Below are 18,993 nucleotides of genomic sequence, written 5' to 3' on the forward strand. Positions count from 1 at the left end.
GACAACGCCTGTGATGGGGGCACCTGGCTGCAGGACAAAGCTACAGAGAACAGGATCTGCTTTCAGGGAACCCCGGGGCCGGGAGGGAGCAGAGAGCAGGACCACCAGGCTGGATCCGAGCGGCTGCTGTCCCCCCACTTCACGGGGCTGCTCAGCATCGCTCTCCTTGGCCACTTAGGGGGCAGCGAAGGGGTGAAGCAGGAACTGCAGCCACATCCACCAGGATCACAAATCCTCCTCTTGGGCATTTAACCATTTGAGCCATCGCTTGCAGGTATCTGCACACGCCAGGAGCTGGCCCGGAGCGGCTGCTCTGTGCAGTGCTGTCCCGCACACCGGCAGCACACTGAGTGCCACCCAGCAGCTCTCAGTGAGGTCTGTCCTGCCCAGCCATGGCCACTGCATCCCCACAGCCCACACCATGGCACAGACACCCGCGCTCCTCCGCACCAAGCACGCTGTGCCGCATGGCCTGGCACTACACGACAATCAATAGAAACCGACTTTCATGGAAAAATCAGGTCAATCTTTGGCTTTCGGGTTGCAGAGATTGCACAAGCTCCAACAGTGACGCAACTGCCCATCTGCCCAAGAGTTCCGGGAGGCAGAACAGTGGTGGGGCTGCACCCCTGCCCGCAGGCACCTCGGGGGCGTGGGGACACAGCACGACCGCAGCCCCGGCAGAGCAGGGAGCCAGCAGAGGAAGGGCAAAACACCGAAAACAACAAAACAACAGGCAGCAGCGACAGCCAGAGGGACCAAATCAATAATAAAATGTTTCCCTGCAGCACAGCACCCACTCTGCCCCCAACCCAGGCTGGCACAGGGCTGAGCCTGCAGCCCTTGCAGCTGTGCTGCACACACATATCCCCACTCCCACCCCCTATCCTGAAGCTCAGGCCACAGTCCCCTTCACCTGGAGTGTCCCTGGCCTCTCTCCTCTGCTCCCCTCACTGCTGGATTCTGCTGGCAGGTTCCTAGGAAGGCCCCCGTGCCCCGGGTGCTGCACAGGGTCCCACTGGCCGGAGCAGCTCCATTCCCAGCCCCGCTCCCAGACACAACATCTCACTGTGGTCACACGCGGGGGACACGACGCCCAGCGCGAGCAGCCTGACCTTGCTCTGTGGTACAGCTGCAGACACAAACAGCGACGGCTCAGGGTGATTCTGTAACTTTATCTGCTGTTGACTTTGTCATCAGCAGCTGTAGCACTGCCAAGGTATCAACCCACAGCACTGCCCGTGCATTGTGTTCCACCATCACCTGTCCCCCTACCACAGCAGCTCTGCACATGCAGAGACATCTTTGCCTGGCCCCAGCACCATAAGGTGCCTGCAGCACTCGGGGGGCTCCACACAAGTGATACACACAGAACACAAGTACACGTGTGCAGGGAACACCAGGCAGAGAGCCCACCCTGGCGCTCAGCAAGAGCTGTTTTCTCAGGGCTCTGGTGGGCTGGGAAAGGGGTGCATACAGACCATGGATCTCTCCCCAGTGGTGCACACCGACACAGACACAGGAATGGAGCCCCAAGCTGGCAGGCACAGGTTCTCACCAGCACAGTGTCAGGGCACCAAGGAGCAGCCAGGCCACGCCAGGCACTGGCCATGCCCTGTGCTGGCTCCCGGGAACGGGGGCTCAGCTGTCCACCCCGCAGAGTCGCTGCACTGGGGAGAGGGGTCTGCCATGTCCCCAGGGTCCCGGTATGGGCAGGAGCAGAGCCACAACACCCCCATGCACCCCACGCCACAACAGGCACTGCAGGGCTGAATCTCCCACAGCTCCCACTGCTCAGACATGCCGGTTTCTCTGGCTGGGCTGTGCCTCTCGTGGGACGTAGGTGGAAGGGACATGCTGCAGGCTCAGGGCTGCTCCTCGTGAGGCCTGTGACACCCGCAGTCGCGGAACTGAGCCGGGCTGTAACATTTCCCTGTTTGCCGAGGAGTTTAGCTTTGCTTCACCTGCGCAGGACATGATGTGCTTTGTGTGCAGCTCCCAGCCGCCCTTCAGCTGGCATGTCCGATTGTTCCTGAGTCGTGTCCCAGCTCACTCCTCGCCAGGGTGGCACAGGACTTGTTAGGTGGGAACACTCTGTGACAACCCTCACGATTAACATGTCACCAGATGACCCAATGCAGAGCAGGAGCAAAAAATGTCATCTGCATGTAGCAGACAGAAACACCCAAACAAGCTCTGGCTTACCCCTGGGCGAGGCTGCAGAGGACCGCGCATTGCTGCAGAATTACAAAGCTCTGATGCCTTGGCCACAAAGGCAAACCACAGACACAGGTCACCAGGGCGGCCCCACCGCACCCCGGGGTGTCCCAGCTGCAGTGGGAGGGGCTGAGGGGGTCCCTGGGAGAGCCCCCAGCTCTGCAAGGCCTCAGCGCAGGAACGAGGTGTCCAGGACAGTGGGAGGTCCAGCAGGGAGGCCCCCAGCACCAGCACCAGGCCCATCCTGCATGGCCATGGTTCCAGCAGCGCGGGGTCACGGCCCGGGCAGGCCCTGGGTCCTCTGCTGCTCAAATCCCCCTGCGCTGGCGGACTTCCCCACAGCTAAAACCTCTTCCTCTCTTTCAAGAACGTGGCACAGGATGGCAGAGGTGGCTGCGGCCGCTTGTGACAGAGTTTTGCCCAACTTCAAGTGAAATCTGATCTGCAGTTGTGCCAGCGCGGGGGCAGCTCGTGGAACCAACCGCTTCCAGCTCTGCCCTTGCTTCCCTCTGCAAAACCTCGGGGCTGACGTGTGCTGGTGCAGGCAGCCACGGCCCGATGGAAAACCCCTCTCACCTGCCGCGAACCAACCACAGCCCCAGCCCTTCCCGGCAGAGGTGCCACCTCGCCAGTGCCACCGGGAAGCTCAGGGGCTCCCCCCGCCCTGCGCGGGCAGAGGCTCCTGCTGCCCCACGAGCAGCCCGGCCCCCGGCACCGGCCGCCCCACGGCTGCGGGGACCCTTGTCCTCAGTGCCCGGGCGGCCGCGCTGGGGCTCGGCGGGGCCGGTGCCGGCACGGAGCGGGTGGCGGGGCTCAGCCCCTCCCGGCGCAGGCAGCAGCCGCCAGCAGCCCCAGCTCAGCCCCGAGAGCGGCGGGGGCAGCTCCCGCACAGGGAGCTCCGGTAACGCTCCCGGAGCCGGGAGGCAACAGGCGACACCGGGGCTCCAATGCCAGTGCCCCGGCCGATGCGGCACCGGCGGGACGCGGCCGGAGGCGCAGGCGAGTGGCACCCCACACGGGGCTGGGCCGGGCAGCGGGACCGTGCCCGGTGCTGCCCCCGCCCATGGGACCCGCCTGGCATTGCCGTGCAGTGCCGGTGCCTCGGTGTGCGGGAAATACGGCAGGGAGAGGAACCCTGGCCCGGCCGGGGGGAGCGCCCGGACACCGGGGACACGCGGCTGCCCCTGCCCGCCCGCGGAGCTCGGGCGGTGACAGGGCCCGGCCCGGCCGGCAGCGCTCGGCGCGGCCTGTCCCCGCCCCCGCAGCGGGGCCCGGGAAGTTACCCCACATCTGGCGTCACCTCCGGTCCTTCGCCGCACGCCCGTGGTAGCTTCCGCTTCCGGCGGAAGTGGAGCTGCAGTTGCTGTTCCGGGTGAGCGGCTCCGCGGAGCCGTTGTCAGCGGCCGCCGCTCCGCAGGCCCGTCCGGCCCGTCCCCGCCGCCACCATGTCGGTCCCCAGCGCCCTCATGAAGCAGCCGCCGATCCAGTCCACGGCGGGCGCCGTGCCCGTCCGCAACGAGAAGGGTGAGTGTGCGGGCGGCGGCGGGGCCGGCTCGGCGGGGAAACGCGGGGCCGCGGGTGACGGCCTGGCCGCCCGCAGGTGAGCTCTCCATGGAGAAGGTGAAGGTGAAGCGGTACGTGTCGGGGAAGCGGCCCGACTACGCGCCCATGGAGTCCTCGGAGGAGGAGGACGAGGAGTTCCAGTTCATCAAGAAGGCGAAGGAGCAGGAGGTGGAGCCCGAGGAGCAGGAGGAGGAACTCGCCAACGACCCCCGGCTGCGGCGCCTGCAGAACCGCATCGCCGAGGACGTGGAGGAGCGGTGGGTGCTGGGGCAGTGAGGAGCCGCATCCCTGCGGGTTTGCCCTGGCAAGGGCTGGGGTGGCCGGACCCCACTCTACCGCCCGGGCAGGAGGAACCACGGGAACACCGGGCAGAGCCTGGGCACACTGTCCAGGCGGCGTGGGGGAGTCTCTGACAGTGCTCACAGACGTGCTGTGCTGCACCTCAGGTGTTGGCTCTGCCCTGAGCTGCCCGTCCGACCCGCAGTCGCTGTTTTCCAGGGCACAGCCCCTTGTCCAGCTGCAGTCGGGGAATGTGAAAACAGGCTCCAAATGCTCTGCTGTGGCTCAGAATGGCAGGAAGAGCCGGTGGCACCTGCCGTGTGCTCTGGGCAGGGAGTAACTGAGTGCTATTGGCACCCTCCTGTGGAGCTGCTGCTGCTGCTTTTGGTTCCAGAAACAGGGAGGTTTGCCCCAAGGGCTCCTGCCTGCTCGGCACATGGCCGGGGAGAAGCTGCTGCTTCCCAGGCTCTGCAGCCTCCTGGGGGGGAACGTGGGGGTCTGCCCGCACACATCCTTGTTAGGAACTGTTCACAAGTCAACTTCTCGCAGCCCGTTTGTGTTCAAAGTGCTGTTGTTTCACTGGGGTGTGTTGCAGGCTGGCGAGACATCGTAAAATCGTGGAGCCTGAAGTGGTTGGAGAAAGTGACTCCGAGGTGGAGGGGGAGGCCTGGCGTCTGGAGCGGGAGGACACAAGCGAAGAGGAGGAGGAGGAGATCGATGATGAGGTGTGCTTGCAGAGCCAAGTAACGGGCCAAGGAAAGCCCCTGAATGGGACAGGCCTGAACCATGTGTCTGGTGGAGCTGGACAAGTGTCACAGCTGCTGGGACTTAACTGGTGGGTCACCGTCCTCTGTGTGGGACGGAATACCTGGAGAGGCCACCCTGCACCTGAAGGGACAGATGTATTGGCTCACAGCCAACACTCCTGACACAGCGCGGTTTGGACAGGAGGGCGGAGAGACACGGTGGTGGGGCTGCTTGTCTGACTCCTCTCATTTGGCTCCATCAGGAGATCGAGCGTCGGCGTGGGATGATGCGCCAGCGAGCGCAGGAGAGGAAGACGGAGGAGATGGAAGTGATGGAGCTGGAGGACGAGGGTCGATCTGGAGAAGAGTCAGAGTCTGAGTCTGAGTACGAGGAGTACACGGACAGCGAGGATGAAATGGAGCCGCGTCTCAAACCTGTCTTCATCCGCAAGTGCGTGACGCGGCCGTGCGGGTCGGACACGGGAGCTGAGGGCTGAGCGCTCTGAGGGCGCCTCTGCCGGGCCTCCTTTGCTGCGGGGCAGCGCAGCGGCAGGGGGTAGGCTGGCGGGTCGCAGGCTGGCGTGCACAGGGGGGCAGTGTGGGGCCATCCCAGCACCCACAGCCCCTCCCCAGCTCTGGGGTCACCACAGGTCCCAGCATGGTTTGTCAGAGTCCTCAGGCAAGTGCCAGGCAGTAGCACAGGGAGGGTGCTGGTGAGCTGTGCCCCACGGCCGGGGCTTGATCACTCACTGCAGCCCTGGTGTGGGGACACTAGGCAGGGAGGGCCCTGGGACTGGGCCGGTCACCGGGGAGGTGAGGGCTGGCAGTGGCCACGGGGCAGGAAGGCTCTACCAGCAGCCGGGCGTTGGTGGCACCCGGGGAGGGCTGAGGCTGTGTCCTGCCGCAGGAAGGACCGGATCACGGTGCAGGAGCGGGAAGCAGAGGCACTGAAGCAGAAGGAGCTGGAGCAGGAGGCCAAGCGGATGGCAGAGGAGCGGCGCAAGTACACACTGAAGGTGCGGAGTGGGGGCTGGGGGTGTGTGGGGACAGTCACCCCAGCAGCTAAGCCTAGTCCTTGCTGCAGATTGTTGAAGAGGAGGCAAAGAAGGAGTTTGAGGAGAACAAGCGCTCGCTGGCAGCACTGGATGCGCTCGATACAGATGATGAAAACGACGAGGAGGAGTATGAGGCCTGGAAAGTACGTGAGCTGAAGCGCATCAAACGGGACCGTGAAGAACGAGAAGCGTAAGTGTTATCTGCTTAAATGCGAGGCCGAGCCCCTGCGCAGCTTGGTCTGAGATTGGCCAAGTGCTCCGAGCCCCCCTGCCCTTACTCCCCAGATGGGACAGTGGCAGCTCACAGGGTGCTGGGGGACCCAAGAACTCACGGGGTTTCTCTCCCCCCAGCATGGAGAAGGAGAAGGCAGAGATCGAGCGCATGCGGAACCTCACAGAGGAGGAGCGCCGCGCCGAGCTGCGCGCCAATGGCAAGGTCATCACCAACAAGGCGGTGAAGGGCAAGTACAAGTTCCTGCAGAAGTACTACCACCGTGGCGCCTTCTTCATGGTGAGTCTGCTGTGGGCTGCATGAGATGTGGGGATGGTTCCTCCCTGCTTAAGACCCCCATGGTGTCCTGAGGCCAGGGGCACCCCCCGCTCCCCAGCGCCCTGGGACGGGGGTGTGCTGGGACAAGAGCTGGCCCTTGAGGCAGCGCAGGGCTGAAGTGAGGGGTGACCTGAACAGGGGCAGCTCTTGTGCAGACAGCAAGCAGTGACAGCGTGGTGGCACTGCCAGGCACTGGCCATGAGCCCAAGCAGGACAGGTGCAGTTCAGCTGGAGCCAGCCCACGCTGCTGCAACAGCGCATGTGAGGTTGAGGGTTCCCAGCCAAGGCAGCAGAGCTGTCCCTGTGCGCTCATGGACCTGCCAGTGCTGAGCTGGCTCCATGGGGGCCACAGCTCTGGAAAAGTGGCCCAAGGGGACATGAGCATGGCTGCCAGGGGCAGGCCTGGGGGACAATGCATGCATCTCCACCTTCGGCAGTATGTTAACGGGACTTCAGGCACCAAAGCAGCCCCAGCAGAGCAGCAACATGGGCTTGCTGGTTCCTCTGCCCCACTGCCACCCACCACTGGCACTGGCTGAGCAGGCTTCTCCTCTGGCAGGATGAGGACGAGGAGGTGTACAAGAGGGACTTCAGTGCCCCAACACTCGAAGACCACTTCAACAAGACCATCCTGCCCAAAGTCATGCAGGTGGGTGTGCTGGCGAGGGCGCCAGCCTGCGTGCTGCACCGAGGGGTGGGGGAACAGCAGGTCCCTGTGCCCTCCCCAAGTGGCTGCTCACAAGCTCTTTTGCTCCCCAGGTGAAGAACTTTGGGCGCTCGGGTCGGACCAAGTACACACACCTAGTGGACCAGGACACCACATCCTTCGACTCGGCCTGGGGCCAGGAGAGTGCCCAGAACACCAAGTTCTTCAAGCAGAAAGCAGCAGGCGTGCGCGACGTCTTCGAAAGACCCTCTGCCAAGAAGCGAAAAACGACCTAAGGCAGCAGACGGAGGGGGAGGGCACTTCCCTGCCAGGACCAGGACAGAAGGATGCCGTGCTGTGCAGGACTGTGCAGGCCCTTTCTGTCCCCACGCCACACCTGCCCTGTTGACGCCATGTCCTGCTCCCTGCGCTGCGCAGAGCTGGCACTCGCTGCCCAGGTGCCGCAGAGGACAACGGCCTGACCGTGCTGGCCAGGCTGTGGCCACCCCACTGTCCCACCACCGGCAGTGTCAGGGAGTAGCAACAGGCTGGGCGGGAGTAGCAACACCCCCGGCTCCAGCACACCGGACCCAGGAGGAACTAATAGACTTTTGTGCCTGTCTGCTCCACAGCATCTCCTGTTCACTTGTACTTGCCCTAGGGTCAGTTTGGGCCCTTTTTTGGTGCAGAACAGCGGTGACCCCATCTGCTCACCCTGGTTCTGCAGGCCTGGGATTTTCTACCTGTGGGGGGGTTGGTTTGATTAAAAGTGGTTGTTTTCTTACACATTCTGGCCCTGGCATCTGTGGAACGTGCTGTCCTGCTCTGCACCCTCCCGTGAGCCAGCACAGGCTGCCACAGCCCAGGAGGTGCCGGCCCAGGGCAGCTGTCACTGAGCTTGGCTTGTCAGTGCTCCCTTGCCCTCTAGCCAAGGGCTGCAGTTCCCGCACCAGAGCTGTGCTCCCCCAGGACAGGAAACAGGAGGTTGCTGCTGCTGCTTCTGGGAGGCAGCGCCGTCCCACAAGCCCCGTTAACAAAACTCCACACGTTTCCAGGGCCCGACAGCTCACCAGAGCAGGTAGTGGGGGTGCAGGCAGCTGCACCTCCAGGCTGGTCCCTGCCTGTCACCCTGCCTGCCCCCTGCGGCCACCTCATGCGGGTCACCCCTCAGGCCCTGGTCACAGTGGGACTGGCTGAGATCCCTGCCAGACCTTGGGTGCGCCCACCAGCACGTGAGCAGGGACAAGGCAGTGACAGGAGCTGCGGCACCCGGCAGGACCCCCAGCACCGCACAGACCAGGCTGACGGCCACTCCACCAGTGCCTTTATTGGTGCCCCTGCAGCTGCCCCCACACCTGGCGAGGGGCTGGTCCCGGTGCCCCTCAGTTGGTGAGGGTGATCAGCGCCTCCACTACATTGCCCATGTGCTCGCGCAGGCTGCGCTCAGCGGCCGCCCGTGAGATCTCCATCTCCGTCATCTGTGGGGAGTGCCAGAGAAGCGTGGGGGGGACAGCGTGGCCACCCCGCTGTGCACCCCCAGCCCTGGGCAGGCACCGGCCCCCCCCGGGCACAGCTCAGCCACCGGCCCCCCACTCACGATCAGCTCCAGGTCCTCCTTCTTGATCGTCACTTTGGCCAATTCCTTCTCCCTGCAGAAACAGACAAACCGCCGGTGACCGACAGGGCCGCCCGGCCGCACGTTGCGGTGGGAGCGGCCCCTCGCAGCTGCCCGGGCTCCGCTGGGAAGAGGCCGAGCGTCCGTCCCGGCTCCCACGGAAGGGCCGGGATGTCGGGGCCGGTGCCCGGTGTGGTTACCTCTCCTGCTTCGCCTTCTGCTCCCGGGACCTCCGGTCTCCGATCACCGACATGGCCTGCGGGACGGGCACGATCACCGCGGTGCTCGGGGCCCGGCGCGGTCCCCCCGCCCCGGTCGCCGCCGCCCCCGCACCGTCTCCAGGTTGGAGCTCTGGATCTCCTTCTCCTCCGCGTAGTCGGTGACGCGCTCCAGGTCCGCCGCGCCGCTGTCGTGCTTCCGCGGCTTCTCGGCCGCGCGTCCGCCCGCCCCATCGCTGCCGCCGCCGGAGCCGTTGGGCTCCGTCTCCAGCTCTAGCTCCACGTCCCCCTCCGCCGCCATCCCGCCGCCGGGCTCCGCTTCCGGTCACGTGCTGCCGCCGGAACCTGCAACGGGCCGCGCCGACGAGGAAGAAGCCGGGCCCGGCCCCGCCCCTCGCTCCGGCCCCGCCCCCCCGCCCCCCCCCGCCCCGCCCGTCGCTCCGGCCCCGCCCCCCCAACCCCGGGTCCCGGCTCCGCTTCCCTTCACCGCTCCGCTGCTGACCCCGCACCGGCCCGGTCCCGCCGCCGGCGGGCGCTGCGGAGCCCGTCAGGCCGATCGGTTCCCGTGGGTCTCCCGCGGGCTCAGGCCCCGGCTCCGTGGGCTCGGGGGGTTGTCGGTACCAGCGGCTCTCGGGCGCTGCCGGGGAGGGGGACGCGGCGCTCCCGGCGGTCGAGCGGGCGCTAAGCCCGGTGAGAGGGCTATGGAGCCTGATTTGGCTCCGCCACAGTCACACCGTACAAGGCCGGGTCGGGATCAACGGCGGCCGAATCGTTGTCCCGGACGCTGCGGACCCGGGGAGGTGCCGCGGGGCAGCGCCCCGGCCCGGCCTGGCCCGCGGAGCATCAACGGCACCGCGGGCGCGCGCTGCCGGCGGGCAGTGCCAGTTCCGGCTCTCCGGGTTGGCCCCGGGGCCCCCCCGGCCCCGTGGTGCGCTGGGGCCGCGTCCGGCCTGGGGACCCTGCCAGGGACTCAAACAAAACCGCCCGAGAGCGGCTCCTGTCTGGACTTGGACCCGTGTCCGTGGGTCCTGTGCCAGCTCCTCCATGTCCGGTGCCCGCGTGCTGCCCCCACCTCTGTGACACCCTCCAGGGCCCTTTGCCCCTGGCCTCATGCTGGGACGTGCGTGGGACGAGCCAGCCTGAGATGTCCCGCAGAGGACCCCGGGGGCTGCGCTGGGCTGACCCCAAACACCAGGCCGGCACCCACACAGCCACTCGCCCCCCCCGTGGCAGAGTGGGGAGAGAACAGCAATAGCAAAAAAACCTCGCGAATTGAAATAAAGACACTTTAACCTGTGAAGGAAAGAGCAAAAATAAACCAAACCCCAGTGCCACTCATCACCTCCCCCAGCAGCCGAGGGCCCCATCAGGCTCCAAGCAACAGCCAAGTGGGAGCCAAACCCTTCCTCTGTCTCTGGTCACTGCCGAGGACACGCTGTGTCATGGGCTGTCCCTTGGCCACCGGGGTCAGCTGTCCTGGCTCCAACCCCCTGCCCAGCCCGGCTTCCTCGCTGGGGCGTTGGGGAGGAGGGGAGTGCAGGGGAGCTCTGTGCAGCCACAGCCCCAGCCCCAGCACCGCATCACGGCTGTTCCAGTGGCAGACCCGCAGGAGCAGCAGTTCCAGGGGCAGACCCGCAGCGGCTGCGCTGTGGCAGCGTGATGCCAGCCCAACCAGACCCAGGTGCACGGGCAGCAGAGACCCCCACACCCCTCTGGCTTGTCCCCAGCTCCCGACTGCTCTGGGGACGTCCCGCTGCCCTGCTGGATGTGCCTCAGTCCATCCTGCCTGCACAGTCCCTGACTCCAGGGCCACCCGTGGGTGTCTCTGTGCCCATGGGTGCCTTTACATCCCCACAGCCCTTTGGGACTCCCATGTCCCCCCAGCCACCACACAGCACCATGGCACCGCTCTGGGACCAGCCATCGCCAGGCAGGTGGTGGCACCCACGGACCCCACGTGTCCCCCGGTGCAGCCCATGCCCAAGCAGCTGCCATGGCCTCATCCTGGACCAGTGGTCCAGTTGGGGTTCCCCGTGGCCAGGGGTCACCGGTGGACCTGGCACACCCCATGGTGGCTGCCAGGCAGTGGTGGCGAGCAGATGGTGGGGCGGGCCAAGCCGACAATCCCCTAATCCCATCAGGGCAGCGGGGGCCGAGCTGAGCCGGGCCATGGCGGGCACACGGGCACACGGCCGCCTCCTGCACTCGCTGCTCTGCCAGGTGGGACTAAAGGGCCTGGTGGGGCTGGGCTGGGGTAACAGGCCAGGTTGGGGGCAGCTCTGGCCCGGGGGTCCCTGCTGACCATGCTCCCCCAGCTGTGCTGCGGTTGTGGCTGCAGCTTGTGCCATGGGCTCCGCGTGTCCACGGGCACCCGGATCCTCTACACGCTCCTGCACGTCCTGGCTTCTGCCGTGTGCTGCCTCATGCTGTCCCGCACCGTGGCCCAGGTCATCAGGGAGAAGGTGATGGTGGGAGCTGGGACAGCCCGGGTTCTGGGAGTGCTGGGGTGTCAGGGGCACTGGGAGTGCTGGGGGATGCCAGGGTGCCAGGAATCCCAGGGGCAATTAGGGGTTCCAGGAGCACTGGGGGTCCTGGGGTTGCCAGGGAGTCAGGAGACCTGGGATTCTGGGGATACGGGGCGTAACAGGCCTGCTGGGAGTGCCAAGGGTGATGAAGGTGCCAAGGGGAAAGGGGTGCCAGAGGAAATGAAGCTGCAGACTTGCCCAGTGTGCTGGAGGTCCCAGTGGTGCTGGGGATGGAGAAAGTATTTGGGATGCCAGGGGTGTCGGGAGGCCAGGGTGATGGATGCTGTGAGTGCTGAGGGGTTCTGGGCACACCATCAGCCCCATCCTGGTGCTCACTGTGCCTGCAGGTGCCCTTCTGGGCCGTGCTGTGCGAACACCTGCCCGGGGGCACAGACTGCGAGCGGCTGGTGGGCTCTTCGGCTGTGTACCGCGTCTGCTTCGGCACTGCCTGCTTCCACCTGGCACAGGCTGCGCTGCTGCTCAACGTGCGCTCCAGCACTGACTGCCGCGCACAGCTGCACAACGGGTACGGGCTGGGGCAGGGCTGGGGGCTGCCGGGGGGCTGGGGGCTGCCAGGGCCACTGTTGCCCAAGCGCTCGCTGCCCCACAGGTTCTGGCTCCTGAAGCTGCTGGTGCTGGTGGGGCTCTGTGCCGCAAGCTTCTTCATCCCCGAGGATGGCTTCATCCAAGGTGCGTCCCCCCTCCCGCCCGAGTGGGCCTTCCCAGAGCCAGCTCACGGCCCCCACGTGCCCCTGAACCAGCCCCACACCACCCTCTCCCCCCAGCCTGGCACTACACGGGCATCTGTGGGGGCTTCGCCTTCATCCTCATCCAGCTGGTGCTGATCACGGCCTTCGCGCACACTTGGAACAAGAACTGGTGAGTGCCGGGGTACTGGGCGGGCGCCTGGTGCTGCCGCCTCTCACCCACGCTCCCACAGGCTGACGGGTGCTGCGCGGGACAAGCGCTGGTACGTGGCGGTGCTGCTGGCCACCGCCGCCTTCTACGCACTTGCCTCCGCCGCCTTCACCTTCCTCTACAAGTTCTACACCCACCCGGCTGCCTGCCACCTCAACAAGGTGCTGCTCACCCTCCACGGCAGCCTCTGCGGCATCATGTCCTTCATCTCCATCACGCCCTGTGTGCGGCTCAGTGAGTACCGCACGGCACGGGCTGCCACTTTGCAGGGCCAGCTGGGCACTGTGGCTGTGAGTGGCAGCTGCAGGCTCCCTGCTCAGGGCAGCACTTGGGCACCCAGGAAGGACCTGGGCCCCCAGGGCTCCCACAGGTCCCTGCTGTGCCCCAGCACAGGGCGCTGGGCCAGGGTGCGGTGGGAGGGGTCTGCCTGGGGCCGCTCGTGGTGCTCCCGGGGCTCTGGTGACGCCTTTGACCCCACGCTTGCAGGGCAGCCACGGTCGGGACTGCTGCAGTCTTCAATCATCAGCTGCTACGTGATGTACCTCACCTTCTCTGCACTGTCCAGCCGTCCCCCAGAGAGAGGTGGGTGCTCTCCTGCTGCTGGCAGCCCCCCGGACAAGGCATGCACCCGTCTCACCTCCACCTTCCTGCAGTGCTCTACAAGGGGCAGAACCTCACCGTCTGCTTCCCTGGCGTGCGGCAGGACGAGATGCAGACAGAGGACACTACCGTTGCTGTCCTGGGGGCCACCATCATGTATGCCTGCGTGCTCTTCGCATGGTGCGTGTGCCACGGGGTGGGCAGGACACCCGCAGCGCTGTCCTGTTGGGGGGGTCCCTGTCCCCAGCCTGTGGCACAGCAAGCGGTGCCAGGGATGTCCCGAAGGGTGGCAGGGCCAGCGCAGTCTGGGCACCTGCAGACACGCAGGGCAGCGCAGTGACCCCCGGCATGGCAGGTCTCTGCAGCTGTGTTGGGTCCATGGGGATCAGGGGCCTGCCATGGGGCTGGGGGTGCCTGGGTGACACTTTCTGCCTCTCTCCTGGGTGCAGCAATGAAGCCTCCTACCTCGCCGAGGTTTTTGGGCCCCTCTGGATGGTCAAAGTCTACAGCTTCGAGTTTAAAGTGAGTGAGTTCAGCTGCTGTCCCCTCCCCGAGCTGTGCCCCACGTTCTCCTGCCACAGGCACCCCAGACCCACAACCCTGAGCCCTCCTGAGCCTCGTCCCAGCCCTGGGCAAGGGCAGGATTGTCCAGCCAGGCAGGGGGGCTTCCCTAGGCACATCCCCCCATGCCGGGCAGGCTGGCAGGGTGAGCCCTGCAGCGCTGTTGTGGGGCTGGGTTCCCTGCCCCAGCCATCGGCTCTCCCAGCAGGAACCCGCCTGCTGCTTCTGCTGCCCTGACAAGATGGAGGAGGAGCTGAGAGGTGGGTGCAGGGACATGCACCCTCGGGTGCCCGTGTCCCAGCCCGGCGGTGCTGGCAAGGGAGGTGCAGGAGCTGCCATGCCCTGTGCTCTCGCAGGCACCGAGCAGACGTGTGAGCCAGTGGATGATACCCCAGAAGGACAGTGCCTCGTCCAGGACGAGCGAGACCGCGTGGTCTACAGCTACTCAGCCTTCCACTTTGTCTTCTTTCTTGCCTCGCTCTACGTCATGATGACCCTCACCAACTGGTTCAGGTGGGACCCTGCACCGCTGCCCTCTGCACTCTGGCTCCCCTTCCTCCTGCTCGTGCAGCTGCCTGGCTGAGACTGTGTTGTCACCCCCCAGTGCCATCGCCCCTGCCCCAGCTTCATCACCCCACCAGCTCCGCTTGCTCCCCACGTGGGCTTGGGCTGCAGCATTGCGCTCCTCACCGACCCCTGCTCCAGGCCACGCTGGCGTCACTGAGCTGGTGTCTGCTGGGGACACACCTGGCTCTGTACCCGCAAACCCGCATGGTGGCCACCACGGGCCCCACAGCAGCAGTCATGCGGTGCAGTGAGAGGGTCTGGGGTCTGCAGGGCCAGGGGGCTCCCTGGCTGGTGGGATGTGCTCAGGGACACATGGCTGCTGGGACACGGGATGACCTAGTGGCTCCAGCTGGCACTGGGACACCCCGTGCCAGTGTCCCTTCGGTGCCCGACGCCTGCCCTCTCCCGCCAGCTACGAGAACGCGGTGCTGGAGACCACCTTCACACATGGCAGCTGGTCGACCTTCTGGGTAAAGGTGTCCTCGTGCTGGGCCTGCGTCCTGCTCTACCTGTGGCTGCTGCTGAGCCCGTTCTGCGTGCGTGGCTCCCCCCAGCCCCGGCGCAGCGGCCCGGCCCTGCGCGTCCTGCGGCGGCGGCGCATCCCGCAGCGCGTCAGTGCCTGCATGTAGTGCCTGCAGGATGGACTCTTCCTGGCCCCACACGGGGCAGCAGCCAGGGCTGGTCCCTGCTGTGCTCTGTGCCCGGCCCCACTGTGTCCTACTGGGCTCCTGTGCCCCCTGTCCTGGGAGATGGCAGCATCTGAGAGCCTGAGGGGGACCGGGGAGGCGAGTGCTCCCAGGGACACGGGTCTTGTGCTGAGCCATGGCCACCAAAGGCCTGGCCAGAGTGAGCGCAGGTGGCAGGTGCTCAGCCCCGGCTGCTGCCGCATCCCCCTGGCTCTGGCCAGGCACCAGCTGCCAGCCCCGGTGACGGGCCCTGGCTGCCAGCAGTGGGCTCCTTGTAAATAGCTCCTTGAATACATTTTTACATAAAACTCTGACTGAGCCTGTGCTATCTGCCCCCACGCAGCCAGCAACCATGGGGCTGGAGGTGCCTTCGGGGCAGCTCTGCTGGAGAGGGGGGACGAACAGGGGGGCGGCAGAGCAGGGAATGTGGGTCTGGGGCTCCAGGAGGGGTTCGGCCTGTGGCTGGTGTACCCAGCACACTCCCAGCTGTGGCCCAGGGCAGCCAGCACCCCCAGGACATGGGGCTCCAGCACAACATGGTGCTGGGTGTACTGGCCCAAAAGGTGCCCATGAGCCATCAGGGGACCTGCCCCAGGACACTGGGGACTACATCAGGCTGTGGGGTCCTGTGGCACCATGCCAGCCCTGGCTCCAGCTGCTCCTGTCCCATTGTGTCCCACCACAGTAGGTGCCCTTCTCCCTGGAGACCATGGTCACAGCACGCCTGTTCCTCCCTCCACCCTCTGCTGCTGAGAAAAGCCCCAAGGAGGATGGACAGACAGGTGGACAGACATACAGAGCCCTGAGCACCTGCCAGCACCCAATGCCTCGGTGGGCTTAGCCGGAGGGGAGGCGGGGGTAGCTGGAGGCATGGGATGCAGGTACTGGTGTGGCACTGGGCTGAGCTGGGTACCAAGGGGCCCAGCCTGGCTGCCCAGGAGGGTGTGGTACTGGTGGCCATGGGACCGTGTGCCAGCCTGGCCCCTGCCCCACCCGCAGAGCAAACACAATGGGGCCGGCAGCACCACGGGGCTGCGGCACTGGTTGCACCCCACAGGCCCCACACAGCAGCAGCGGCAGCTGGTGCCGGACAGGACTGACCCCTGTGGCCGGGATCGACCCCCACGGCCAGGACCAGTGCCCACCAGCCTGCCCAGTGCCTAGTGTGGGGCTGCCCCTCACGCCTCTCTTCCCAGGAGATGGAGGGATCCATGCAGGGCTTGGGGACAGACGTGGGGCAGCTGCAGCGCCAGCTTTGGGACATTGCCCAGGTAGGGCCGAGAGGGGCTGGGGGTGGTCCCTGCAGCCCCGGGCACCCGAGGGTTCCAGTGCCCCAGGCAGTGTCGCAGCAGGGACCCATCCACCCTGCCCAGGACAACAATCAGCTGCATCACACCCTGTGCCAGGTCGAGCACGGTGTCTCCCGGCTGCAGGTGGAGGTGCAGTGGCTGTGGGGGGACTTCTCTGAGCGGGCCCAGCAACACAGGTGGCGGCATTTTGGGGGAGAGGGTGGCGGGGCTGTCCCCAGCTCTGCAGGACACCCTGCTCGCACATGGCTCAGCGCCAGCTGCATGTGCGGCTCTGGCAGCTAAGCGGGCAGCGCTGCCGGGGGTGGCCAGCGAGCTGTGGGCAGGGGCTGTGCTGGGGGCTGTGCCAGGTGAGGGCTATGCTGGGCCCATGCGCTCCTGCTTGCCCTGACCCGCGGGACAGCCGGGTGCCATCAGGGAAACGCTGCCCTGCTCAGCCCAGCCATGAGCACAGGCAGCTGGGGAAGCTGCCCAGAGCTGCTGGCATGTCCCTCCATGCTTGTTGTTGGCAAACGCTGTGACGGTGGGTGTCCTTGGAGCTCGCCAGCTGTCCCAGCTCCTCCACAATCGCCTCTGCTTCCCTGGGCGTGGGTGCCGGTGGGTTGGGGCTGGGGGGCCCTGTGCAGCCCCTTTGCCAGCAGGGCAGGTGCGGCGGGGCCCTGCTGTGAGGTGCCGTGTTCCCGCAGGGAGCAGCTGGCCCTGCGGGAAATGGTGGAGGAGAACCTGGCATTCACAAGCTACATCAGGATGCTGCAGTACGTCCGAACCTGGCTGGGCAGCAGCGGGGGAACAGCCATGGGGGCAGCTGGGGACGTGCTCCTGCTTGGGGGTGCCACTGCTGCATGCACAGCTCCTCTGGGGTCACCCCTGCTGTCCCCCTCAGGCTACTCCCTCCCGCCAGGACAGTGAATGGGAGACTCTGCAAGAGCAACAGCAGCCTGCGCTCAGCCCTGCTGCTCAGCTCACGTGCGGCCCCATGCGCGGTGAGCCCTGCAGCCGCTGCACTGTGGGGCTGGCACTGGGCCGGCAGCGGGGAGCACAGGGTGCTGCCCATCCCCACGGGGCACAGGGCACCTGGCCCAGCCCTCACCCTGCCAGCACCCTGGGACCCACATGAGCCACTGGAACTGGGGCTGTAGACACCCCCTTGGGTACTCCCCACCCCCAGGGTGCTAAAAACCTTATCCCCTGCAGCCATTGCCCCCCACCCGGTCACACAGCCCCCCTGCTGCTCACAGGGCACCCACAGCAGGTGAGTGATGGGGGGCAGGGGAAGTGCTGGCTGCAAAACCCCCTCCCTGAGCACAGAGCCGGGAAACAGCTCCACACAGCGCCTACTCCCGCTGCAGCCTCCTGGGCAGACACAGCCCTGGCATCCAGCAGCCTCAGGCAGTGGCAGAGCTCAGTCTCCAGCACGGACACGGCCTCCTTGCTCAACAACGTGGGCAGCTGCAGCTCCAAGGACGGGCATTCCCCCAGCCCCCCTCCAAGACCCAGGGTAAGGGATCTGCCCTTGGTCTGGTGCCCTGGGTGGTGAGGGGGACACAGGTCTGCTTGGCCCCTCACTGTGGCATCTGTCACCTTGCAGGACCCCAGCCCCACAGCAGGCAAGGGGCTGCACTGCAGCAAGAGGAAGCTTTCTGCCTTTGCACCGGAGGTAACTGGCAACTCCCCATCCGGGGATGGGGCCAAGCTGGGGGTGCTGGGACACACCCACACCCCTGCCACCCTCCTTGTGTCACCAGGGCTGCCAGAGGAGAGAGGAGCTTGCATCCCCCTGCCCCTTGTACCAGCTGGTGCTGGTGGGGGACAGGGGCACGGGCAAGTCAAGCTTCCTGCTGCGCCTCTGCACCAATGAGTTCAGAGGAGACATCTCCAGCACCCTCGGTACCCCCCAGCACCCCCGGTACCCGGGCTGGAGGCACAGGAGCAGCCCCTGACTGTCCCTCCTGGCAGGGGTTGACTTCCAGATAAAGCAGCTGCTGGTGGACGGGGAGCAAACCACACTGCAGATCTGGGACACAGCCGGGCAGGAGCGGTGAGTGCAGCGGATGGGGCTCCTGCTGCCCCACCGGGCCCATGGGCTGGCTGTCACCGCACTGCAGTGACACGCTGCCCCAGGTACCGCAGCATCACCCAGTCCTACTTCCGCAAGGCCCAGGGCATGCTGCTCCTGTATGTCATCAGCTCCCCCAGCAGCTTCCTCAGCGCCCGCCAGTGGATTGAGGACATCAAGGTAGGGAAGCGGCCGAGAGGCCCAGGGAGAGGAGTGGGAGTCTCAGGGGTCCCTCAGGGAGGGCAGGCTGTGCCCCAGGCGGGTGAGAGAGGAGCGAGCGGGGCTGCTTGCTAAACAAGGTGCAGGCCAGCCCTGGGACCAGTGGGATTGCTCCCCCAGCCTTTTCCCTTTTGCTGGTGACTGTGTTGGGTCTGGAGCCACACTCTGTCCCCGGGCATGGCACAGGCAGGACAGGAGGCAACCAGTGCATGTGGCAGAGTCTGCATCTCCCAGAGACGGCAGCAGCAGCTGCCCTGGAAGCTGCCAGCCCCATGCAGCCTGGAGCCGCCCTTCCCTCCCTCCCGCAGGCCATGGAGCAGACACTGCCGCTCATGCTGGTGGGGAACAAGCTGGACCTGCAGGCCGGGCTGCCAGAAGCCGCAAGGGTGTGCGCAGCATCTGGCCATGGTAAGCGGGTTGGGACAGGGCCTCCCGGGGTGGCAGGGAGCCCCTGACATCCGTTGCTCCCCTAGGTCCACAACTCCCCGTTCTGTGAGACCAGCGCCAAGGATGGCACCAACGTGGTGGAGGCCGTGCTGCACCTGGCACGGTGAGGAGCCCTGCCACCCACCGTGCCAGCTCCGGGCTGCGCAGTGCCCGCAGTGGCAGAACTGGTGACACCGCTGCTCCCGGTCCACAGAGAAGTGAAGAGGACGGTGGGCCAG

At 66.2% G+C, this 18,993-nt stretch overlaps 4 protein-coding genes across 4 annotated transcripts; 3 read left to right on the forward strand and 1 right to left on the reverse strand.

Moving 5' to 3' along the window:
* Nucleotides 1–3,566: 3,566 nt before the first annotated feature.
* Nucleotides 3,567–7,842, forward strand: MFAP1 (microfibril associated protein 1). Its single transcript, XM_082061037.1, has 9 exons — nt 3,567–3,741; nt 3,818–4,037; nt 4,655–4,784; nt 5,069–5,256; nt 5,713–5,821; nt 5,890–6,050; nt 6,212–6,371; nt 6,970–7,059; nt 7,170–7,842. The coding sequence occupies exons 1-9, from the start codon at nt 3,663–3,665 to the stop codon at nt 7,350–7,352; spliced, it is 1,320 nt and encodes a 439-aa protein (XP_081917163.1). The 5' UTR covers nt 3,567–3,662; the 3' UTR covers nt 7,353–7,842.
* Nucleotides 7,843–8,363: 521 nt separating this feature from the next.
* HYPK (huntingtin interacting protein K) lies at nt 8,364–9,242 on the reverse strand. The gene is made up of 4 exons (XM_082061019.1): nt 9,005–9,242; nt 8,872–8,927; nt 8,654–8,705; nt 8,364–8,534 (listed from the first exon to the last, which is right to left on the reverse strand). Exons 1-4 carry the CDS (start codon nt 9,188–9,190, stop codon nt 8,439–8,441), a joined length of 390 nt encoding a protein of 129 aa, XP_081917145.1. The 5' UTR covers nt 9,191–9,242; the 3' UTR covers nt 8,364–8,438.
* Nucleotides 9,243–11,058: 1,816 nt separating this feature from the next.
* SERINC4 (serine incorporator 4) lies at nt 11,059–14,689 on the forward strand (the record flags this gene model as incomplete). The annotated part of the gene is made up of 12 exons (XM_082061095.1): nt 11,059–11,109; nt 11,205–11,351; nt 11,762–11,940; nt 12,025–12,104; nt 12,200–12,293; nt 12,355–12,566; nt 12,819–12,914; nt 12,986–13,112; nt 13,382–13,454; nt 13,702–13,753; nt 13,874–14,006; nt 14,473–14,689. The coding sequence occupies 12 exons, from the start codon at nt 11,059–11,061 to the stop codon at nt 14,687–14,689; spliced, it is 1,461 nt and encodes a 486-aa protein (XP_081917221.1).
* Nucleotides 14,690–17,029: 2,340 nt separating this feature from the next.
* On the forward strand, nt 17,030–18,882 carry LOC309443823 (ras and EF-hand domain-containing protein-like; the record flags this gene model as incomplete). The annotated part of the gene is given in 8 exon segments (XM_082061096.1): nt 17,030–17,036; nt 17,403–17,551; nt 17,642–17,710; nt 17,799–17,940; nt 18,010–18,091; nt 18,175–18,289; nt 18,515–18,813; nt 18,816–18,882. Coding segments are annotated over 8 exon segments (930 nt in total).
* Nucleotides 18,883–18,993: the final 111 nt, after the last annotated feature.

The sequence above is a fragment of the Streptopelia decaocto genome (genome assembly GCF_964273445.1).
Source record: "Streptopelia decaocto genome assembly, chromosome: 9".
Taxonomy (NCBI): Eukaryota; Metazoa; Chordata; class Aves; order Columbiformes; family Columbidae; genus Streptopelia; species Streptopelia decaocto.

What these genes read in the sequence shown, in the direction of transcription:
- HYPK (XM_082061019.1), bottom strand. Translation starts at nt 9,190, where the DNA reads ATGGCGGCGGAGGGGGACGTGGAGCTAGAGCTGGAGACGGAGCCCAAC. An exon ending in AGAGCTCCAACCTGGAGACG is followed by an intron (nt 8,928 to 9,004) that starts GTGCGGGGGCGG and finishes CCCGTCCCGCAG; the next exon opens with GCCATGTCGGTGATCGGAGA. An exon ending in CAGAAGGCGAAGCAGGAGAG is followed by an intron (nt 8,706 to 8,871) that starts GTAACCACACCG and finishes CTGTTTCTGCAG; the next exon opens with GGAGAAGGAATTGGCCAAAG.
- MFAP1 (XM_082061037.1), top strand. Translation starts at nt 3,663, where the DNA reads ATGTCGGTCCCCAGCGCCCTCATGAAGCAGCCGCCGATCCAGTCCACG. An exon ending in GGCGCAAGTACACACTGAAG is followed by an intron (nt 5,822 to 5,889) that starts GTGCGGAGTGGG and finishes TCCTTGCTGCAG; the next exon opens with ATTGTTGAAGAGGAGGCAAA. An exon ending in TCCTGCCCAAAGTCATGCAG is followed by an intron (nt 7,060 to 7,169) that starts GTGGGTGTGCTG and finishes TTTGCTCCCCAG; the next exon opens with GTGAAGAACTTTGGGCGCTC.